General features: G+C 40.3%; 1 protein-coding gene across 12 annotated transcripts in view; it reads right to left on the bottom strand.

Moving 5' to 3' along the window:
- The window catches only part of ICA1 (islet cell autoantigen 1), a 105,730-nt gene that overhangs the window by 55,754 nt on the left and 28,354 nt on the right, over positions 1-21,622 (bottom strand). For 11 of the 12 annotated variants that reach the window (XM_061586847.1, XM_061586841.1, XM_061586846.1 and 8 more), the window contains exons 4-6: positions 18,436-18,508; positions 16,525-16,648; positions 13,604-13,802 (exon numbers count right to left, since the gene is read on the bottom strand). In XM_061586847.1, coding sequence (XP_061442831.1) covers positions 13,604-13,802; positions 16,525-16,648; positions 18,436-18,508 — 396 coding nt within the window. Of the gene's footprint in view, positions 1-13,597; positions 13,803-16,524; positions 16,649-18,435; positions 18,509-21,622 lie in introns of those variants that run through there. The other variant, XM_061586848.1, reaches the window with a different exon arrangement.

The raw sequence follows: 21,622 nt of genomic DNA, 5'->3' as shown, positions 1-21,622 counted from the left end.
TGTGAGGAGTCCTGAGAGTTGACCCTGGAGCTGACAGAGCTCCAGTAGCCTGAGGGATTTAACAGTCAGCCCCTCTTCTGGGGACTGTAGCTCTGTGAGCGGAACAGGATGCCTCCTAGCAACTCTCACCACCCTTCACTAATTACACTTCCTCTGATTCTTAATAAAGGTCTGGTGTGAATGTGGTCGGTGACAGCTTTGGTTTAAATTTGGGTGGGAGACTACATGTACCAGCTTGTAGAATAAAACCCTGAAAAACAATTATGTTGTTCACAATGTTTTCCTTTTGAAAAGGAAAGGGGCTTCCTCTCTGCCCAGTGCCCACCCAATCTTGTCCCTTCCTCCTCTTCCTCTCCCCTCCCCTCCCCTTTCCTCCCTACCCTTCCATCCCCCACCCTCTCCCTGCCCCTCACCCAGGTCAGTTTCATGTATCCTAAGCATGATTGTACAGGAGTAAATCCCACTGAAATCAAAAAGCATGCAAATGATCAAAACTGCTCTCCCCTCCTCCTCCTCCTCCCTCCTATCCCTTCCCTTCTCCTTCCATTGCCATTCCCCTCCTCCCCTCCTATCCCTTCCCTTCTCCTTCCATTGCCCCTGCCCTCCTATCCCTTCCCTTCTCCTTCCATTGCCCCTGCCCTCCTATCCCTTCCCTTCTCCTTCCATTGCCCCTCCCCTCCTATCCCTTCCCTTCTCCTTCCATTGCCCCTCCCCTTTCCTCATTTCCTCTCTTCTCCCGTCTCCCCTTCTCCTCCTCCCACATGGTCAGTTTTACCTATCCTAAGAATGGCTGTATGGGAGTAAATCCCACTGAACTCAGTAAGCATGCAAATGTCAGACCTGCCTTTCCCCTTCCTGTCCACCTCTCTCCTTTCCTCCCCTCTTTCCTTCCTCTCCCCTCCCCTCTCCCCTTCTTCCTTCCCCTTCCTTCTTCCTCCTCCCCTGCCCAGTCCAGCCCTCCCTCCCTCTTCTCCTCCTCCCCCATGGTCAGTTTCACCTATCTTAAGCATGATTGCAGGGGAGTAAATCCCATTAAACTCAATAAGCATGCAAATGATCAATCCATTCTCAGCGATGGATTAATTATCCCGGATTAATTGCAGTTTAAGAACGTACCTATAGTCCACAGATATTTCTATCAAACTTGAAAAAGCAGGGAAATTGGGCAGCTATAGTGAATGCACCAGGGGAACAGGAGACTTGACCTCCTCTCTGAGATATTGTACTGCCCTACAAATTTGGAAAAATGCAAACACAACTTGGGTTGGTCTTTCACAGTCCAATCCACTTTCTGTGTAGCTTGGAAGAATTTGGTAACATGTGCATTCACTATAGCTGCCCAATTTCCCTGCTTTTTAAAGTTAGATAGAAATATATGTTGGCTATAGGTACGTTTTTAAACTGCAAGGGTTTTTTGCCTATTAGTGAATGTTTTCATAGTTATAGTAATTGGTTTGTATGAAATGCATGCATTTCAGAATTGGAAAACATTTTTTTAAATCAATTATTTAAACTGGTCTTCTTTTTCTTGGTGATTTGTATATTGGCTCAGTTTAAAATCAATCTACCCTGTGTCTGGTACTTTTCAATTGCCTATAAAAACAGTAGATTAGACAAGAAGCCTTAACAAATTGAAAACAGAAATTTTCAATCACCTGTCTAGGAGCACGAAATTGCCTCCTATAAACAGAAAAGAATGGAACACATTGCTTGTTTGTATCCATTTAGACTTGTCTTTTTAATTCTAAGCAAAGGTGATTATTTATTATTTGATTTATATCCCACCCTTCCTCCCAGTAGGATTAATGTATAAATTGAGATTACGAAAGTCAAAGGAAGATGGGTAAGATTTATAAGAACATTTACCGGGGGCGGAGGGAGAATCATACCCTTTTCAATGATGGGCTATTGAATTCTAGGGCTCTGTGCTAAATTTCTAAAAACTTCCAAGTTCATACTGAATCTTCGCTTTAGCAGCAGTCATCTAATGAGAAAGTTTGGTACCGAAGAGGGGAACCATCCTTGGTCTCATTCGTCTGAACCTGAGATAAGGATGGGGGCTTTGATTTGATCAGTCATGGTATCCTCAAGAAAACGCTAGAAATGGTAGTTTTAGGATAACACGTAAGGTGTTTTCCAATTTCTATTATTTAAGGAATTTATATCCCATATTTTCAATATCTGAAAATATCTGCCATATCTGCCTCAACACAACTAACAAAATGAATCAACAACAACATAATAAAACCACAAATGTTAACAAAAGCAGCAGACGAAAACAGTGTGATGAATCGAGACCAAGTTAGGCAATCTTTTTTCTGTCACAGAATTGCATTTTGGTGTGGGAAGGTCAAAAGAATACAGGGTGTAGCCAGAAGTCAGTGGGCCATCCCCTCTTTCTGCCACTACCTCCCCCCCCCCATTTTTCCCTCCTTGCCACCTGCATGAAATTAAGCCAAGGGCAAGGAATGCACAAATTAGTCACGGCTTAATATTACTACTGTTGCTGCTATTATTATTATTATTATTATTAACATTATTATTATTATTATTATTATTAACAACATTTATATCTTGCCCTTCCTCCCAGAAGGGGGAAACTGACTAACTTCAATTTCAATGGGACTAAAGCATGACTAACATAGGCTGGACCCAACCCACTAAAAATAATAACAATGACAGTGAGCTGGTAATTTAAATAATAATGATCCATTTAAAAAGGGGAACAGTTATCACAAAAAGGCTATTAAAATCCGTAAACAGAGGAGGGACTTTGCCCGATATTGAAAGATAATCACAAATGCACCAACGAAATGAACTGAGGGAGAGAGTTCCATAGTTTGGAAGCCACAACTGAAAAGGCCCTCCTATCTCCTCACAGAGCTAATGTTTTCAGTGAAGACAAACCTATTTCCTTCAAACAGGATTTGCACTTGCATTTTTGAAACCATTTCATTTAATAAGTACTTTATCATAGGTACACAGGAAGCCACCTTATACCAAGTCAGATCCATCTAGCTCAGTATTGTTGACCCTGACTGGCAACGGCTATTTAGGGTTTCAAGCTCTCTCAGCCCTACCTGGAGACACCAGGGACTGAACCAGGGACCTTTTGCAAGCAAAGCATGTGCTCTTTCACTAAGGTATGCCCTTTCCCCATAATAAATTAAAAGGAGGCACAATATGTTGGGCCAGAGGTGGAGTTAGTAGCTAAAACATTTGTCCAGGCAACTCTGCATTTTACTAGCCACAGTGTGGTTTTATTTTTCAAGACCAAGAAAACAATAGACTGCTGGTAACACGACCCAAAAGAAAAAACAACACAGACCTGTATATTACCTTTCCAACATTATATTGGAGACAGATGGGTGTGTGCCTTCTACCTTCAAAAGTAGCACAGTAAGTGACCCTGGGGCTAGGTTTTCAAGGAACACTGCCTGTGTGTAGTGTGGGAATGAGCTGAAATCTTTGTTCCACTGGACGACACCTGTAACATCTCCAAGTCCACTGGGTGTATACATCAAGTCATAATGTTGCATAGGGCATATTCACATAAAATCCAATATATATGTGCCTGAAAAGCCCAGTCCAAGAATCAACGGCACAAATTTAGCCAGCTTGTGTAGTAACACACGTACACTCTATTTAAATGTTATACCCCCACAATGATGTCCAGTAGCCTTAGAAGTGGGATAATGCACCAGGTGATCATGAGGAAGGGTGCTCTCTCCCCTCCCACGATGAGCAGCAGCGTGTCACTCAATGCAGAGGATTGTATTTTTATGCACAACAGTCACTGCAGACCTCAGATGCCCCTCTGTACACTTTACATTTTCCACTATCAAGCTGAAGTGGAAATTCTGCATTACCTTTTTCAACTCGCCAAACCCATTATCATCTTTGAAGCATTTAAAATAAAAAGATTAAGTGTCTGAACTCAGTCCTATTGTCATTTTTATTTATACTTAGAACATAAAGGAATTATTATAGAGTATAGCTTTGTTCATCATATAGGGCCTTTCTTGTCCCACAGAACTTTAGGCTACATTAAAAGTAAGGATGACTGGATTGTTGGCATATTAATTGGGAGGGAAGGAAAAGCCAAGTGACACAAGAAGGATCTTTCAACAGAAGCATCGTAAAAAGAAACAAAATCAAGACTAGACAAAGAGATGTGTCCACTGAGAAGACTGAAAAACAAGTGCAGAAATATGCAAATAGAAATATAGTCCCAGGGTACATAGAAAAAAGAGAAATGGTGGGGGAGGAAGGAGGGGAATGCAGTGGAGAAAAATGGGTTGCTGGAGAGAAGAGAGAGGAAGTTGGTTGTGATGCCATCATTTTGAGCAAGTCGAGTAAAAAAAGAAAAATTAGATGTGCCCCAAATCAGAAAACACTACAGTGAAGTCAAGAAGAGGAGAGAGCAATTATTGTTTACCAGGGTTAAAAAGGCAAACAGTTTATGTTTAGAAATATTCAGACTAGGGGCCAGATCGACATTTTAATATGAACAGTCAACTGTCAGAAAGCAACAAAGAAACCTTTAAAATAATGTCATGATTAAGGCTGACAGCAACCTGACCACGGGCACCCAACAAATCTACAGCATACCTCTCTTGGATCCAGGTCCAATATTTATCTAGATCACACTGGCTGTAATACAACAAGTACAGCCTTAATGTAATTTTTGAAAAAGAACTTTTTCGACACTGCATTAACACATTCTTTTATTGAGGTTATAGTGAATGTCAGAAACATAAGTGAAAATCTATACTGCCGAAGATGTAGGTTGTGAATAGCCCCAAAGCAGATATTTTCCTTCTAAGATCTAACAATGAGCTGCGTTGGACTCAGCTTAATAAGCAGAGATATGACTGAGCCTTTTGCCAATGTACACAGCCCCTTTACCAGCATGAGTAATCAAATCAAGAAGTCTCTAATTAACCATAGTTTCTCATGTCATCAAAACCAGGAAAACACCAGCTTTGGAATAATTCAGGATATTAAACAACAGTTTGAAGTTGGTTTAATAACCTCACTTATTCCAGAGCTAATAACCACAGATTCCTGGTTTCAACAAAATAAGAAACTATGGCTCAATAAGAGGCTTCCTGGCTTGATCTATCACCCCCAGGTATAAAGGACCTGCATGCACAAGGTAAAGGCTCGTTCATATCCAATTTATTAAGCCAAAATACGACCATTCAAACATAAACAATAAGACTTGCCATTCACATTCAGGTGTCTATTGGGGGAGTATTTACAAGCTATGGGAATGTTGATATAGACACTCCACTGTAAATCATACATTACATTCCACAGGGTTCTGTATGTATCTATGGGTTTTAAAGAGCCCAAATTACCCTGGTTTACATGAAGCACAGAGCAGTTTGAAATAACTAAAAGAGCTGAGTACCACTTTTGCTTTGATTCTATTCATCACTTTAAAAGCACTTCTTCCAGATCATTTTTTCAGGTTTTTATTTCTTAAATATAAAATGAAGCAGATAGGGAAGGAAATCACTCAAGGGCGTAGAGTCTACAGTTACTACAACATTTTACAAGCAATACATCTTAAGATGATGTAATATGTTCCCAGAAGCTTGCTTCTATTTTTAAAGAGCACAGTTTTCATTATGCATTTGAAGGGCATCTCTATCACACATTATTATGCTGCTTTTAACCTATGAACAGCAGTGTAGTCCTTCTAGCCATTTAATATATATTAAGTGATTGCAGGTAGATAGGTATTGATCATTCTAAATACAGCACTTTTTACCAGGAGCCCTGCAATGGCAATTAAAATTCATATAGTATATATGTTTGTGTTTAAAAGATTCTTATAGCATGCCTTAAAGCACGCCTTTCCATTTTTTTCTCCTAGAGTAGTCTGTTAGTGAAAGATCAGATTGGTCAGAGAGAATCCAGATTAAAGAAGAAATTCATGATCTCCTGTTCTTAAGCAACACTGTGGAGTGGGACGAATCTGATAAATGACACTAACAGAGGGTAGATTTGCACTAGGGGTACGTAGTGGTGTCGGAAATTCTGAGCTGAAGTGAGGTACTTTGGAGGGATTCTGGTTTGTCCACAGTGAAGTGGGGTATAAACCATTCTGCAAAGTTGAGAGTGAGACACCCACACACACACAAAGCACCTTGCAGTAACCTGTGTGTGTGTGTATATATATATATATAAAAGAGCTACAGACAAGCATCTGCTAAAATAAAAACAAATGTCTCTTATCATATAAAGAAAACAGTAAGATGGGGATGAGGTGGGAGGTAGAGCAAATACAAAACTGGGGAGAGGGAGAGCTCTGTTGTGATTGACATATCAAGCTTTTAATTAGAAGAAATTATTTTCCCAGACTCTCTGATCTCAGTGCTTTGGAGGAGGAAAGCACATCTCTGATAGTCCCCCCCCAAACACACACACACACCTTTAAAAAGGTACCTAGTATGAAACACAGATTTCTTATCTAGGAGCACTCTCTCATGTCTGGTATTTTCAGAGGTATCCTCCACAAAACCCTAGGGGACGTTAAGCCATCCCAAAGCTGAAAATGCTGCCCTTGCTGGAAAACCACTACAGCTATCCTCCTCAAATTTGGCAGGATTCTTATCTTTGGAAGTGGCTAATATTCCTTCAAATTTCATCCAATTCTACAGAGAAATAAAAAGTTATAGATGATTACTTAAAAAAAACCCAGCCAAACTTTACAATACTTCCGAATTGCATCCACGTCTGTCAAAAGAGGGGAAGTTATTGTCATTTTTAAATTTCCCAATTGTGAAATGGGCAGTGGGGGGAGGGAGAAGACACACAAAGTGTTTTCCCCCCCCAAAGCATACTGCCTCATCAATCCCCAACATCTCCATGTTAGGCTGGGAGAAACCCCGTCTGAAACTCTGGCAAGGTTTTGCTAGTCAATATAGACAATACTGAGCTAGATGGACCAATGATCTAACTTGGAATAAGGCAGGTTCACATGCTACTAGCCCTGAGGCCCCAACCGTACACTGCGTTCAACATCTAAGGCCCTCCTCCGAGTACCATCCCATCAAGAAGCTTGGAGGATGGTGACTAGAAATAGGGCCTTTTCGGTTGTGGCTCCCGAACTGTGGAATGGTCTCTCTGATGAGGTGCGCCTGGCGCTGACGCTGCTATCTTTTCGGCGCCAGGTGAAAACCTTTTTATACTCCCAGGCATTTTAAAGTGTATTTTTACAGTATTTTATTACTATGTTGTATTCTGGATGTTGTTTGGTTTTTGTATTGTTTGTGTGTTTTTGTTTCTTGAGTTATTGTATTTATTGTATTTATATATTGTGCTTGCTTTTACCTTTTATGTACACCACCCAGACAGCCTTCGGGCTTAGGGCGGTATATAAATTAAATTAAATAAATAAATAAATAAACCATGCAGCAGTTCATTCTATTGTATTGCTACAAAAATTGTGTACAACAACCCCCAGCAAAAATTTTGCAACAAGCAAAATGTGCATTTTTCAACTTGCATAAATGTGTGTGGTTGCATATGTGAGATTCTTAGGATACTGAGCCGTATGTACAAATTCAGCGCTTGTACAGAATGGTGGAAGACACACAGCTCTGGGCTTTTGCTGTCAACTAAAGGATATAAAATGGCATCCACTGGTACAAAGTCAGAACACTTCACAAGCTTACTAACAAAATGGCTGACTGACAGAAATAAATGAAAGAGTACCATGTTACAGGTAGGAAGAAGTCAGCTAAACTTCCCCTTCTGCACTATAAACATGACTGATGGCAGTTTTGTTGGACCGACAAATTTCCATCTGCCAGTTATTCTAAACCAACAGGAAACCCACCAATCTGTGTTGATGTAGGTCCAAGGAAAAGAACGGGGTCAGCAAAAACAAAGGCAAAAAGAAGAAAGGAATTTTCCCCACCCAACTTGCATGCAAAAAAAAAATGGACACACAACATGCTTCTACAAATACAGCTCCTTTTCTAATATGTTGTAATTGTAATACAATAAGCATGACAACTGGTGCAATGAAAGCATCCATTCAATAATGCTTAGATTTTAGTTGGCAACAGGCCATTGAGTTCCAGTATAGATTCCCTTCATAACTCAAGAATACACAGGTTAGCCGTGAAGTTCAGATAGACAGATCCTTCTACTGTTCCTTGTAATTTGTGGAAAGAACAAAAACAAAATCGGAGACAAGGTGTCTAAAATGAATGAAATTATATGTTGCTATCAAGAGGAGGAAGAGGAGGAGAAATGACTGGCTGGCATTTCCTTTGGCTTGGCACAATTTAGGCAAGAAACAAACAAAGACCTAGTGAACTAAAATACCATGTATTTTGAAACTGTTCAACATTCAAAGCAAGTATTGAACACCTATATGCAATTCTATTACATATGCAATTAAATATGCAAATTTAATAAAGCTCTAACACTAGATGCAGATTGCAGATAACTCTGCAGTCCCATAACCTGTTTCAGATAACACCTCAAACATGAGGAGATATGTATATTAATATAAAAACATCCAAAGTAGACCTGAACCTGAAGTATGACAACTTCCCTGTAGCACACTGCAGAAATGAGCATTCTGATCTCTGTAACGATACCCAGAAATATTTCTGGGTTATCAAAGTGGAGTGGGGAAGACCACTTGAAGACAGGGACATTGCTTGCTTGACATATAGTAGTTGGGCTGCCATCATGTACACAGCAAGGATAAAGGCATCTGATAAGTCACTGACAAGGAACTACCAAAAATACTAGTGCTGACTTGCTAACCCCATATGGAAGATACTTGGCTATTTTTCAGTAGGTACCTTAATTAATAGATTTGTTGCTTATGAAATTTACTCACCTTCTCCCCCACACACTGAAAATGAAAATTCCATCTGCATCAGTGCGTTCAGATCTAGATGCAATTTTATAAAAATAAACATTATTCAGCACAGAGTTAGGTGTGCTTAGCTTCAATGAATGGGTGCAAATCCCCATATTTACAGTTATGTGGGTATTGCAAATTGAGAAAGCCAAGGTAGCTTTTTTATGACCAAGTGTCCTAAGGCAACAAATAGCTTCACTTAAAAACTGAAATGGGCAGAAATATGCCAGCATTAAAAATGTTCTAACAATGTAATCACACAACTTCAAACCTCCCCATCATAACAAAAATTGTCATGCCACCAAGCTACATTCAGCATGATTAACTAATAATAGATGTGGCACTATAGATTTGCAGGTTTTTCTTTTCTTAGCTCATGTCCAATCGCCTCAACAAAGGCCTACGGTGCACCCCTCCTTGTTATGATGCAAATTCTCAACTTGAAACACTCAGTAAAATACTGCCACACAATGGCACATTTCAGAGTTGCACACTAAAAAACAAAACCAGTTCCACTGTCCCTTCAAAACAGCAGACACCCAAACACAGCAGTAGCTAATTTTCAGCAAGTACAAAGCACACATTTGCTTATCAAAATTTCAGCTGTGAAGCAATGCAGATGTCCATTGTTGTTGCACGATGCCCCAGGCAAGACCTGGTGTTTGAATGAGAGAGTTAGCTTCTTCAAAGTTACAGGATGCTTAAGATGGTTGTTTGTATTACAGACAATTCTAAAACACAAGTTGCACCAAACATAATCCCAGAATACAAAATTATAACATTTCAGTTTTTATTTTTAGTTACTGTCCAGATTAGTTTATAAGACTATGAACTGAAGACAATTGTCACCCTACCTTATATGAATGAAACATGGCTGCTTCTTCATGCTTTCAGCATTCTCACTGATTTGCTGCTAGAAACCACTAGCATCAAATTACATCAGACTGCCTTGTCACCTTTGTAACTATAAACTTTCTAACCTCCCAGGCACTTCCACTTACTGTACAACCTGCTGTGCTCTTGGCCTTGCACTGTGCTCTTGGCCTTGCAAAGTGGTAACCCAAACTGCTCCCCATCCCAAGATACTCATCACACTAATTTTTCATCTCATATTCCATTCATTTTCTGTGCTATAATTTATGCCTTCCTAATGAAAAGTATAAATTACATCTGTATGTCATATCTGGAAGCATTTAAAACGCTATACTATCTTCCCTTCTTTTAATAAAATATAATTAATCAGACCTAGGTTGATCCTACAAAATTTTAATTAATTAGTCAACACACCTAAGAAAAATATTTCACAAGCAAATCACAGAAATGCAATGCACATGGTTATTTATTATTATTATTATTATTATTGCTGCTGCTGTAAACCACCCTAACTGCTGTAAACCGCCCAGAGAGCTTCGGCTATGGGGCGGTATATAAATGTAATAAATAAATAAATACATTATTATTATTATTAGTTTAATTTAAATCCTGTCCTTTCTCCTGAAGGAGCCCAGGGTGGCAAATACACTAAAAAAACATTTTCACAACAAAAAGAAAAACATTCCAAAAACAGTTTAAAACATTGTAAAACACAATTACAGTTAAAAACAATCTAACACAGTTACAGTTAAAAACATCTTTTCATCCAGTGATCTCTGGATTGCCAGGAACAGTCTCCTTCAGCCATCAAATGCCTGGGCAAACATGAATGTTTTCAAATTCCTCTTAAAAGTCAATAGAGACAGAAGCACCTCACTGGGAAAAGCATTCCACAAACAGAGAGCCGCTGTGGAAAAGGCTCTGTCACAGGTCAGCGGCAACTGGAAGCCCCACAGTGATGACACCACCAAGGTTTTTGTCTACCGACGATATGGTCTGAGATGGTTGATACTAGGGAAGGCACTCTTTTAGATACTTGGGTCCCAAGCCATTTAGGGCTTTATATGCTAGCATTAATACCTTAAATTGGGCCCAACAGCAAACTGGCAGCCAGTGCAGCACTTTCAGAACAGGTGACACAGTCCCATTGGGCTGCCCCACTTACCAGCCTAGTATTTATTTATTTATTTATCATCATTATTTTTACCCCGCCCTTTTTCCAAAACTGGAACTCACGGCGGCTTCCAGATAAAAGCACACATATAATTACAAACATACAAAATAGTAGCCATATTCTGCACTAATTACAGCCTCCAAACCATCTTCAAGAGCAGCCCCATATATAGCACACTACTGTAGTCCAGATGGGAAGTCAACAGAGCATGGACAACTGAGGGCAAGCTATTCTGGTTCAGGAACAGTCATAGCTGACAAATGGGCATAAGCACTCCTAGCCACATAAGCCACTTGGGACTCCCATTACGAGTTGGAATCTAGGAGTACTCCCAGACTACAAACCTGTTCCTCCAGGGGGTGGACAACCCCTCTCAGAACAGGTCATACAGATACTTCCCAGACATAGGAACCATCCATGCAAGTACTTCTGTCTTATCTGGACACAGCCTCAGTTTATTGGTCCCATCCAGTTCATTACTGCCTTCAGACACCTGCCCAACACCTTCACAACCTCTCCTGATTCAGATGGATGGAGAGACAGAGTTGTGTGTCATCAGCTTACCATGACACTGTGCTCCAAATCCCCAGATGACAGCTCTTAGCTGTTTCTTATAGATCTTAAATAGCATATGAGACAGAATGGACCTTTGTGGGACCCCACAGCCCAAAGCCAGGGGGCAGAACAACGATCTCCTAGTACTAACTTTCTGGTAGCAGCTCTGCAAGTGGAGCTGAACCACTGTAATACAGTACCTCCAACTCCCACCTTCTTCAACTGCTCAAGAATACCATGGTCAATGTCAAAAGGCACCGACAGGTCAAGGGCAACCAAAAGGGTTGCATTGCCTCACTTTTCTCCAGATAAAGCTAATCAATCAGGGCCATCAAGGGTGTTTGGGTGGTGAAACTGGGTCGGAAACCAGACTGGAATGGATCTAGATAATCTGCTTCCTCCAGGCGTGCTTGCAGCTGGCCAGCCACCACCCTCTCAATCACCGTGCCCAGGAAGGGAATATTAGAGACTAGATGGTAGTTTTCTAAAACCTCTAGATCCAGGGAGGACTTCTTCAAGAGGGGCCGCAACATTGCCTCTTTCAAGGAGGCGGGCATAACTCCCTCACGTAGTGAGGCATTGACCGCGACCTAGACCCATCCAGTTAATCTCAGTTGAAAGCTTTATGTCTGTATTTAAGATTTGCTATTTTTAAATCTACACTAATATGTATATTATTAATCAAACTGATTAATCAGCAATGTTAAAAAACATTACAATTCAGTGCTAAATTTCAGATAACATTAGCTAAGCACATAAATTATTTTAAGAAGTGACTGTCCCAGTGCCAAGAAATCTTAAAAGCTAATCGTTACTTTAAGCTTCCTTAATGTCCAAGTATATACGTTGCTTTTATTAGAACAATTCCATATAAACAGAATAGGGATTTGCATGCCTTCTAATGAAGGCCAGAACTGTTGACAAACCACAAGCCTAAAAAATGCTGGCAGGACATATGGCCCGTATATGCAGATCTGCATTTAGGTTTGCACCAATCAACCACTTTGCTAAAACATCCAAAAACGTCTGCAGATGCAAAATGTCATATGTCTCCAGAGACCACTGAGCCACATTTTAAAATATATAGGTCCCTTCACTGGATTGTGACCCGAGGAGCAATGAATAGCTTAGGAGGGCTGGCTGGACACACAGAATCAGAATCAACCAAGAAAGTGGGCTAACATTCAGCAGACTTCATGGGAAATCAGAGGCTACTTTTATCTTCTTTAGAGGGCAATCCATTACGTTTCCCTGGGAGTAAATCCCAATGAATTCTGCTTACTTCTGAATAAACAGGAATAGGATTACATAGTTATTTTTTTAAGAACAGTGGTTCCCAAACTTATTTTCCCATGGACTACTTGAAAATTGTTGATGACCTTGGCAGACTACTTAATGATTTTTTATGTCTGTTGTAGCAATTGCAATGCACTGTGCTAGATATTATTTTTAATTGTATTTTTATTTTATTTCTTATATTGTATTTTGGTGTATTACAATTTGCATCCCATAGAATTCAAATTGTAATACAGCAAAATACAAAACAGTAAAAGCACCAATAAAAATAGAATTGAAAAGCAATATCAATATTTAATATGGACATGCCACAGACCCCCTGAATGAAGTCTACAGACCACCATTTGGAAACCTTCAATTTAAAACATTTATATATGTCTTTCCTTGAGTCCTTAAAGGGATACCTACTCCAGTAATACTTAATTTTTTTAAAAAAACAGTATATGTTAATATTTTTAAAAGCATTATTGACTTTAAGACAGTTACTTACAGAGTACTCTTGCCTGTGTCTACTCAGAAGAAAGATCCATTAAGTTCAACTGGACTCACACCCATGTAAATACGTACAGGATTGCAGTCTTAGAAAATTATTTCTGGTTGTTGCAGCTTTCAGAGATGGATAACATACTCCCTCTCAGATAAACTGCATTCTGCCACATGAGAAATATCAGTTTATGATTTATTTTACCCTCAGTGCTGTCTGTTGGATTGTATTTTTCTTTGGGGAATCAAATCCAGCTCCAATCAAATCCATGCTCTATTACCATTCCAAAGCATTGCTTTCTAGTGAACTGTGGGAAATCTCATACCTTCCTAAACTTCTCCATCTGTTTGTAAAGATCAGGATCCAGCTCTTGAGACACATCTTTCATCCACAATAGAGCTCCTCGGTATTCAGTCCGGCACTGCTCCATTCGATTCACTGTCAACCACGTATCAGAAATAGCTCTGAATCTAAACGTCTCCACTTCTTGGTATAGCCTGCACAAAGGAGTGTGCAATGCCAACCTGTGACAAAAAACCAAACAAGCAGGTGTAGGGAAACCATAATAAAAAAGACTTTTTAGGCCTTATTTTGATGAGCAAACCACAGAGACAAAGTGCCACTAGAAAGGAAATATGAATATAAGGAATGCCAACAAGCAACCTAGAGCAGGAAAAAAATCATACGTTGCCATGTGAAATAAACTTTGAAGACAGTATTTTCAAAAGTACATTGCACATCATTTCTCTATGCAAGAATTATGACTGTCATAATTGATTTAGCTGATCCCTGATATTTTTCTCCTTTGGGTTTTTGTCACTGCTTTCCTGTTGCTTTTTTAATTTCTAATGAAAGTGCCAAGAACATGGTAAGAAAAATTTAGCTACGATAAACAAAGACAATGAATGTTTAGCTTTTTTTACAAGTAAGATAATGTACCCAGAATACAATACATGCAAGCAACCTCCTAGTACTAATCTTAGGGCTGCAGGAACACAGCAGATCAACAAATTGCGTATTTTAACTAAAGAATGACTTGTGATTAATTAGTAGGGCTAAACATAAAGACAAGATAATGGACTCTGAAAAGGCATGTTGCCATATGCAATTGGTTCCCCCTGTGCCAGTGAATAAGAAATTTTGACATTGTTTCCTTTCAGTTTGTATCTAAATGCTGATTGCATGTATTTTGGTTACCAGGGTGATCTTACTATGGCTTTCCTTATAAAAGAGCAGCCAAGTGTAGGTAATGGTGGTCAATTGAACATATATAGATATATATATGTGTGTGCGTGCATGTGTGTACATATATGTGTGTGTAATCTCTGGTTTTTCCACACAATACTGAATGTTTATATTTTAAACATATTGCTTCTGGTGTCTTACAAAATATTAGAGATCGCCTGCCTCTCTCACTACTCATTCATTAACTTCCATAGTCTCATTAACTTTCACAGGCTGAAACTTTCCTTCAGAATCCTTAAAATGACACACTGGGGGAGGCTTTGTAATCTGCAGATTATACAGCCAGCATGGATTTTTTGCATTCCGCAACGTTAAATTGAAAATACTCCCCATGCCATTTTGATGCTTCCCATAAGCTCATTTCAAAACAAACCCTTACAAAACTTATAGTCCTGAACTCAGAAACGACTGCTTAGCAACACTCTAAATTTTCATGGCGATATACAATATAGTCAGAGAGAATGAAGAGTTCAAACTGTAAAAAGAGTGAAAAAAATCACAGATCCTTGTTGGACTTTTCTCTGTCAGAGTTCTCATAAATCAGTCATGTTCACAGAGTACCATTAATCCATCACTTGCCTGGATAGCCCACTCATGAGATAAATTCATTCCCCATTTAAATCAGAGCAAAGATAATTTAATCAGAAACCAGAGGATTACATCAACACAGAATTCCAGTGTAGTGCACGCACAGGTGACCTAGCCATCGAACTCTTGAATTTCTCAGGCTATCCATAATGATATATAGTATCTCTCTAAGCAGTAGGAGACACAAAGGACTCTTCTTTGATTGGGCTTTCCATTCTGATGTTGCTGGTTCACATATCATTTAAACTAAATTATACAAGATAGTGTTGCCATTGCAGTGAACTTTTTGTACTTGTCCTAGGCTATCAACTTCTGGCAATGTGATACCATCCAAGTAGACTTGCATCTGTCAAGGCTTAAGTCCAGAAAGGGATCTCTCAGGGTTGCTCTGGTGAGTCCATGGATTTCTTCACCTCTGAAGATATGCTACCCTATGACAATGATCTTGTGCACAATCTAGGGCTGGGGGAGCAATAGCAGATACTAAGATTGTATGGAACAAAGCCTTGCACTACCCCCAAGCACAGAGTCCAAGCAGGCTATTATCCAATACAGAAGATACACTAAACTCTTAAAGTGTTTCCAGCTCATATTTTTCTGTTGTGAGGATGGTTGTACCCTGAACTGTGTCCAGCAATGCTGAATGCCGGGAACAGGTAAGAATAGCTCTTTCATCCTGCTGAAATGAAACTGTGATCCTTCTGGCAGTGAAAGGTGCAATAATGTCCTGATATAACCTATATCTAGGATGATGGCCGGGTCAAGAGGGCACCCACGGCTGTGGTGGTTGACAAAGATGCCTGGCTTTAATGCCCCAGAGCCCAAGTTATGTGGCCTTCTTTGTCAGAAGGATGAGCCAGAAACCATTGGCTCTGTCTTCAAATCAGAGCAGGAATTAACATTTTTATTTCCTGCCTATTCTACTACTGAATGAGAAAGTACAGGTGAAAAGAGTCAGAGAGAAGGCAGAAATACTAGGACTAGGAAGACTGAGGTTCAAATCCCTATGAAGCCATGAAGCTCTCACTGGGCGATCTTAGGCTGAGAGAGAGCTGCTGGCCAAACGTACCCACAAGGTTGCCATGAAGATAACACTGGGACGAGGGGGAGAGAAGAAATACAATATATGCTGCCTTGAACTCTTTAAAGCAAGGGTTGGATACAAATGTAATAAAAAACTAAGTGCAAAACAGAGGAGGAAAAAAGACCCCCAAAAGACTCAAAAAAGAGCAGACGGAAGGTACAGCCAGAGAGTTCATTTGGACATAGGCTACTACTGGTTTTTCCTGCTTCTTTTCATTGGGGCTGCTGGGAAGCTGGAGACAAACAAGGCCTGGAAACTCATCAGAAAGCGGGCCAAGGTTGATGAGCTATTTGAGGTCTCAATAATTAAACCCATCAAGTCAAACATACCTTTGTTGAGAAGAAAAACAGAGGGCCTTTCCTGTAGCTTGCATCATCTTGCCTGCTCTGGTTTTATCCTGAGAACCTTGAGATCGGAGAAATTTTCCCAATTCATTTTCTTCCTGAGACAGAACTAAGGTTAAAAAAGAAAATGATCAAACCCAGCTAAGCTTAAAGTAAGGTAATGTCACATTGCCCCCATTATTCAGGTCACAAAATAACCTTACACACACACACCCCTTTGCAATTTCTAATTAACCTTCATGAATCTCCCACACTTGCAGAACAGAAGATCGGGTTCACTTCAGCACATCCCTTCATGGTCTCAATGTAATGTAACAAGAACTGCAAAATGACCCCTATGCTGAAAAGGCAATAGGAGAACATGCTATTTTTGCTTGAATAGAGCTATAAGCTTAGTGGGATCAGATGAAGTAGACTACTGTGACCTGACTACAATACCTAGAATTTCCCTTTATTGTTTTAGACTCTGTTTCAACTCTTTTAGCCCTATACTCAAGTGACAGAATTCCACAGGGGCTTTAGTGAACTGAATGCTGAGTAAAACAACTAAGGGACCTTGCCTTTCAATTTTATTCCCTCTGTATAAATATTTGCATTTTTAATTGAGAACAAGGGTCACCAACCTTTTTGGACCAGAGGGCACATTTCAAATTTTGAGAAAGTGTGGAGTATGCTAGTCACAATGGCTACCATGGGGGGCATGGCATAACCCAAAATCAGAGAGAGTACACTCATTGCTGCTTCTCTCCCTTGCCCCCCAATCCAGACAACCTCATGCTTACCATGGGAAGTCTGCCATGTCCTACTGGTCTTGATTGTGGAGATACAGTTACTAAAAGCACAAGAATGCAATCCTAAACCCAGGCCAAGGCTGCCCTCCTGTACCCACTTACCTGGGAATAAACACCATTAAACCCAAAGAGACTTATTTCTGAAGTGGGCTTGCATACAATTGTACTGGAAGTTAACTATCCAGTGAATTCTTAGTGAGTGCCTGGAGTTCAGCTCTTTGAAAAGTGTTCATATTTTGCACTTGCCACTTGGGGAGGGAATTCTTCTAGAGAGTATCTGATCTCACACAGAAAAGATGCTTCCTGGTTGATAGGAAAAAAGGCAGGGCAACCTCCAGAGATTCCAAAGACTACTAAAAAGTAAGTCAGAAGCAGGAAAAGTGTACTAAAGGTGACGGGGAAACAGCACCTTAGGGAAACCTCAGCCACCATCTTGACTGATGGCAAACCTGCATGTACAGGCGCACCACTGAAAAAACAGCACAGAGAAAAGTAAGTAGAGTGGGGGAATGGGGCGCAGCTTGGGATCTCCCACCCTGTGATCCGTGGTACCAATCCTGCTGCGAATCGCAGAAGGGGAGTGCCGGGCCCCGGGGCAGGCTGGTGCCCAAGGGGCCTGGCATGCCTGGGGCTGGCCCTGAGTAGACCCTTTGCCATCCCTCCTGAGGCTCCCCCTCAAGACATTCTTCTCTTTCCACAGTGCTATGTGTGTCATGTTGCCTGCTCTGCACATCTTAAGCTCGCCTGCTGCCTTCACATGTAGCAGAGGATGCTGTTTGTTGCCACTGTTGAAATAAGATTGAACTGCCAGTGTGGTCCGTTTCTGTACATGGAATGGGGGGAGGCATCTGGTCTTTTGTCTGAGGCAGCAAAATTTATTGGACCAACCCTGATCAAGTTCAATATAATAGCACATTTTCCTTAGCCATAATAAGTGTTTCCACCCAATGTAAAATGCTAGCTTTAAAGCCTGGGTTGATCATTTTAGTATCACCTTGAAGTCCAATTACTGCTGCAGACGACCTCACAATTATCTCTATTTTACCAATGATTAAGTTAGACTGAAAAAGGCAGCCATATGAAGCTAACAGCTAAAAATACTTACAACAAATCCTTTTCTGATATAGTTCAATTGCTTTAAGTAAATCCATACATGTCCTCTGAATAGAATGAAACAGCTGAAATGAAATATAAAATGCAAGCTAAGATTTGTTGAAACAGAAGACACAGAGAGAAAAAACACTTTTTCCTAATATAGCACTATATTAAAGTATATTTTCCTCCAAACAATATGTTGCTTCTGAAACCTCATCAGCTCTCATCGCATTTCCCACTCCTGTATAATGTCACACATGCAGCAATTTGCTAATACAACTACATAAGCGCAACAACATGTGAGACAGTATGATCAAATCATTTTCTCTCATGGACATTTATACTTACCTTATCTACCAAGGCCAAATGCTACATGTGGCAGTGAACTTAAGAAAGAAAGCACTTGAGTCTTTCCTTTCTGGAAAGCATTTCTTTCTTTGTTCCAGTATAACTTAAACTCTTTTGGGGTGCATTATCATTTATAACGTATCAAGATTTAAAGGATAAGCAGGAAGCAGCAGGGCTTTAAATGCCTGTCAAGTAACAGTTCCTAGAGCAGATCTATTTCACACATTAAGCCTGGGTTTTCTACCAAGTATACACTTGACATGGAACTCAAACCAATCCTGGTTCTTTTATGAAAGCATTCTCTGCTACACATTTGGAAACATGTCTGTCATATTTATCCTTTAAATTTTTAAATCTACTTTTTTAAAAAAAGCCTTAAGTTTACCCTGAAAAAAGTGTGTGAAGTAGTTTAAAAGAATCCATGTTTAGCACAAGCAGCTACCCGTAGTATCCAGACTTCAAAAGTCAATTACATGGCTACAAAGGCACAACAGGAAAAAGAGCTCTTAATTCAAATGGTAAGTCTCTTGGGAATTTGAACAACTAAAGAGGTCAAAGTGTCCATTTTACTTTCTGGAGAGTGGGGCTGGTCTGGACGTGGAAGGAGTTGCCACTGACTGAAGACTGTGCTCCCCCCCCCCGGTATTTAAACCTCATGCCTGGTAAGGGTGAGAGTCTATGGGTGAGTGCAAAAGGGCTGTCATCTTGTGGCTCTCAGCCCGAGGGCAAGATGCTGGTCAGCAGAATACTAGTGGAGCAGGCCAAATCAGAGGTTAGCCACTGGTTGGCTGGCATTATCCCACTCCTGTCTGAGCATTCAACAAAGAACTCAGCAAGTTCATGGGAGACAAAGACCCAACATTCAAAGTTGTTCCCTGTCCTATATGCCATCTTTGGGATCTCCTGGGAACCTTCTTTCTTCTGAGACTTTGGGGGTGATTTATGTTTGTTGGGCCCTGGGTGAGAGCCAGGGTGAATGGGTGAGAGGCAGGAGGTTGAGAGATGTTGAGTGGGGAAGTATGAGGGAATTGTTTGAGAATTTATTTAATTGGTATTATGCTTTCATTATATATTTTGATAAGTGTTCTCGTTATTTTATCCTTCTGTACACCATTTAGAGATATTTTGATATATAAAGTGATATAGAAATAGCCTACATAAATAAAACTAAATAAATACTAGCCTCAATTCTTTGACATCTTGTTTGGCAATTACTTATAATTGACATGGATGCAGAATACATGTACATGATGAATTCAGATTGATTTGAAGATTTGGAGCATACTGTACTTTGTTTCCAGAATGGATTCACCTAGGCAAATACTGTAGCTTCATTCAGGCTGACTGGAGCAGCTCATTGGATATTCTTTTATATCTAACTTGACCTCAAGAAGGTCAGCACCAAATGTGCACAATAAAGCCATGCAGAAAGCTGAATTGTCCAGGCAAAAAGTATCTAGTGCAAATGAGCCTGTTCAAAACTGTCAATAAACAGGTGCTTGCTTAGACAAACTAATAGAAGAGACTGTGGAGAGAAATCCTCCATTATTATTTAAGAATACAAGAATGGTGGCCAACCAAATGCCCCTCAGAACCTCACAAACAAAGCAGGATGGTGAAAGCCAACCTCTGTTGCTTGCCCTGCAAGAAAGCTATGATCTCACAGATTTTGGGAGTTTCTTCTCCATAATGAAGGTATATTTTCCCAGACCAAATCCTCCTCCCCTAAATACTTGAAGGTATCAAGTCAGACCACTGTTTTATCTAGCTAGCTCCTGTCTACTCTGAATGGCATCAGCTCTCCAAAGTCTCAGACATACATCTTTCCTAGCTCTGCTACCACAGAGCCTTTTAAGATTGAACCTGGAACATGCTCCATGTAAAGCATGTACTCTATCTGTACGTTAAAGTCTCTATCTTGCAACTGACTATCACTGGAGCTTCTGAGGCCTCCAGAGGCATCTGTCAGTACACCAAAGAAGTGTCAAGCTTGCAAGAGTTTGGAACTTCTGTCTCTGCAGGGAAGCTCTTATATCCTTGATCATACTCTTCTCCTCTAATCACTGTTGGGACTCCTGTACCAAAGAACAGAAAACAGACAAGCACTTCATCAATACAACCTTTCCTTCGCCAACTCAAATCCTTTTGAGTTTGTATGTACAGAGGTTTCTAACAGCAATAATTTTGGTTTGAAAGCTTAACATCTTGCCTTTTGTATTTATTAATGGTTAGCTTCACACATACATTTCCTTGCCCGATGACTGCAGCATCAAGTAGTGACTTAACTTGACATGCATTACAGATCAATCACCACAGGCAGGTTTTCAGATCGCCACAAAAATGTTATGTCCACACAAACACCCCGCTGGAGCTAGGCTCATACACTCAACTAATAATCATCATATGGTAAGGAATTAGCAGATCAATCCTATGCAACTTTACTTGGATGTAAATTTCACTGTGTTCCATTGGAGGACACTCCCTAATAGGTGTTTTTAGGATTGCAGGTCCCCTTCTGGCTGCCAAAATCATTCACTTCTCTCATTGCTCTGATCCTGTGATGACCCTCCTTAAATCCCCATACTGGCTTCCTGTTTGTTTCCAGATCCAACATAAGCAGGTGGCTGTTCAGCTGCCTCTTGAATGCCTCTAGTGTTAAGCGAGACCGTAGGTAATTGGTTCCATTTTTGTACTGCTCTAACAGTTAGGAAGTTTGTCCTGATGTTCAACCAAAATCTGGCATCCTGCAACTCGAGCCCATTGTTCTGTGTCCTGCACTCCGAGACAATCAAAAAGAGATCCTGGCCCTCCTCTGTGTGACAATCTTTCACGTACTTGAAGAATGCTAT

The sequence above is a fragment of the Rhineura floridana genome, chromosome 10 (genome assembly GCF_030035675.1).
Source record: "Rhineura floridana isolate rRhiFlo1 chromosome 10, rRhiFlo1.hap2, whole genome shotgun sequence".
Lineage (NCBI taxonomy): Eukaryota > Metazoa > Chordata > Lepidosauria > Squamata > Rhineuridae > Rhineura > Rhineura floridana.
The sequence above is the reverse complement of the archived record's forward strand: the minus strand, read 5'-3'. Positions and strand labels throughout refer to the sequence as shown.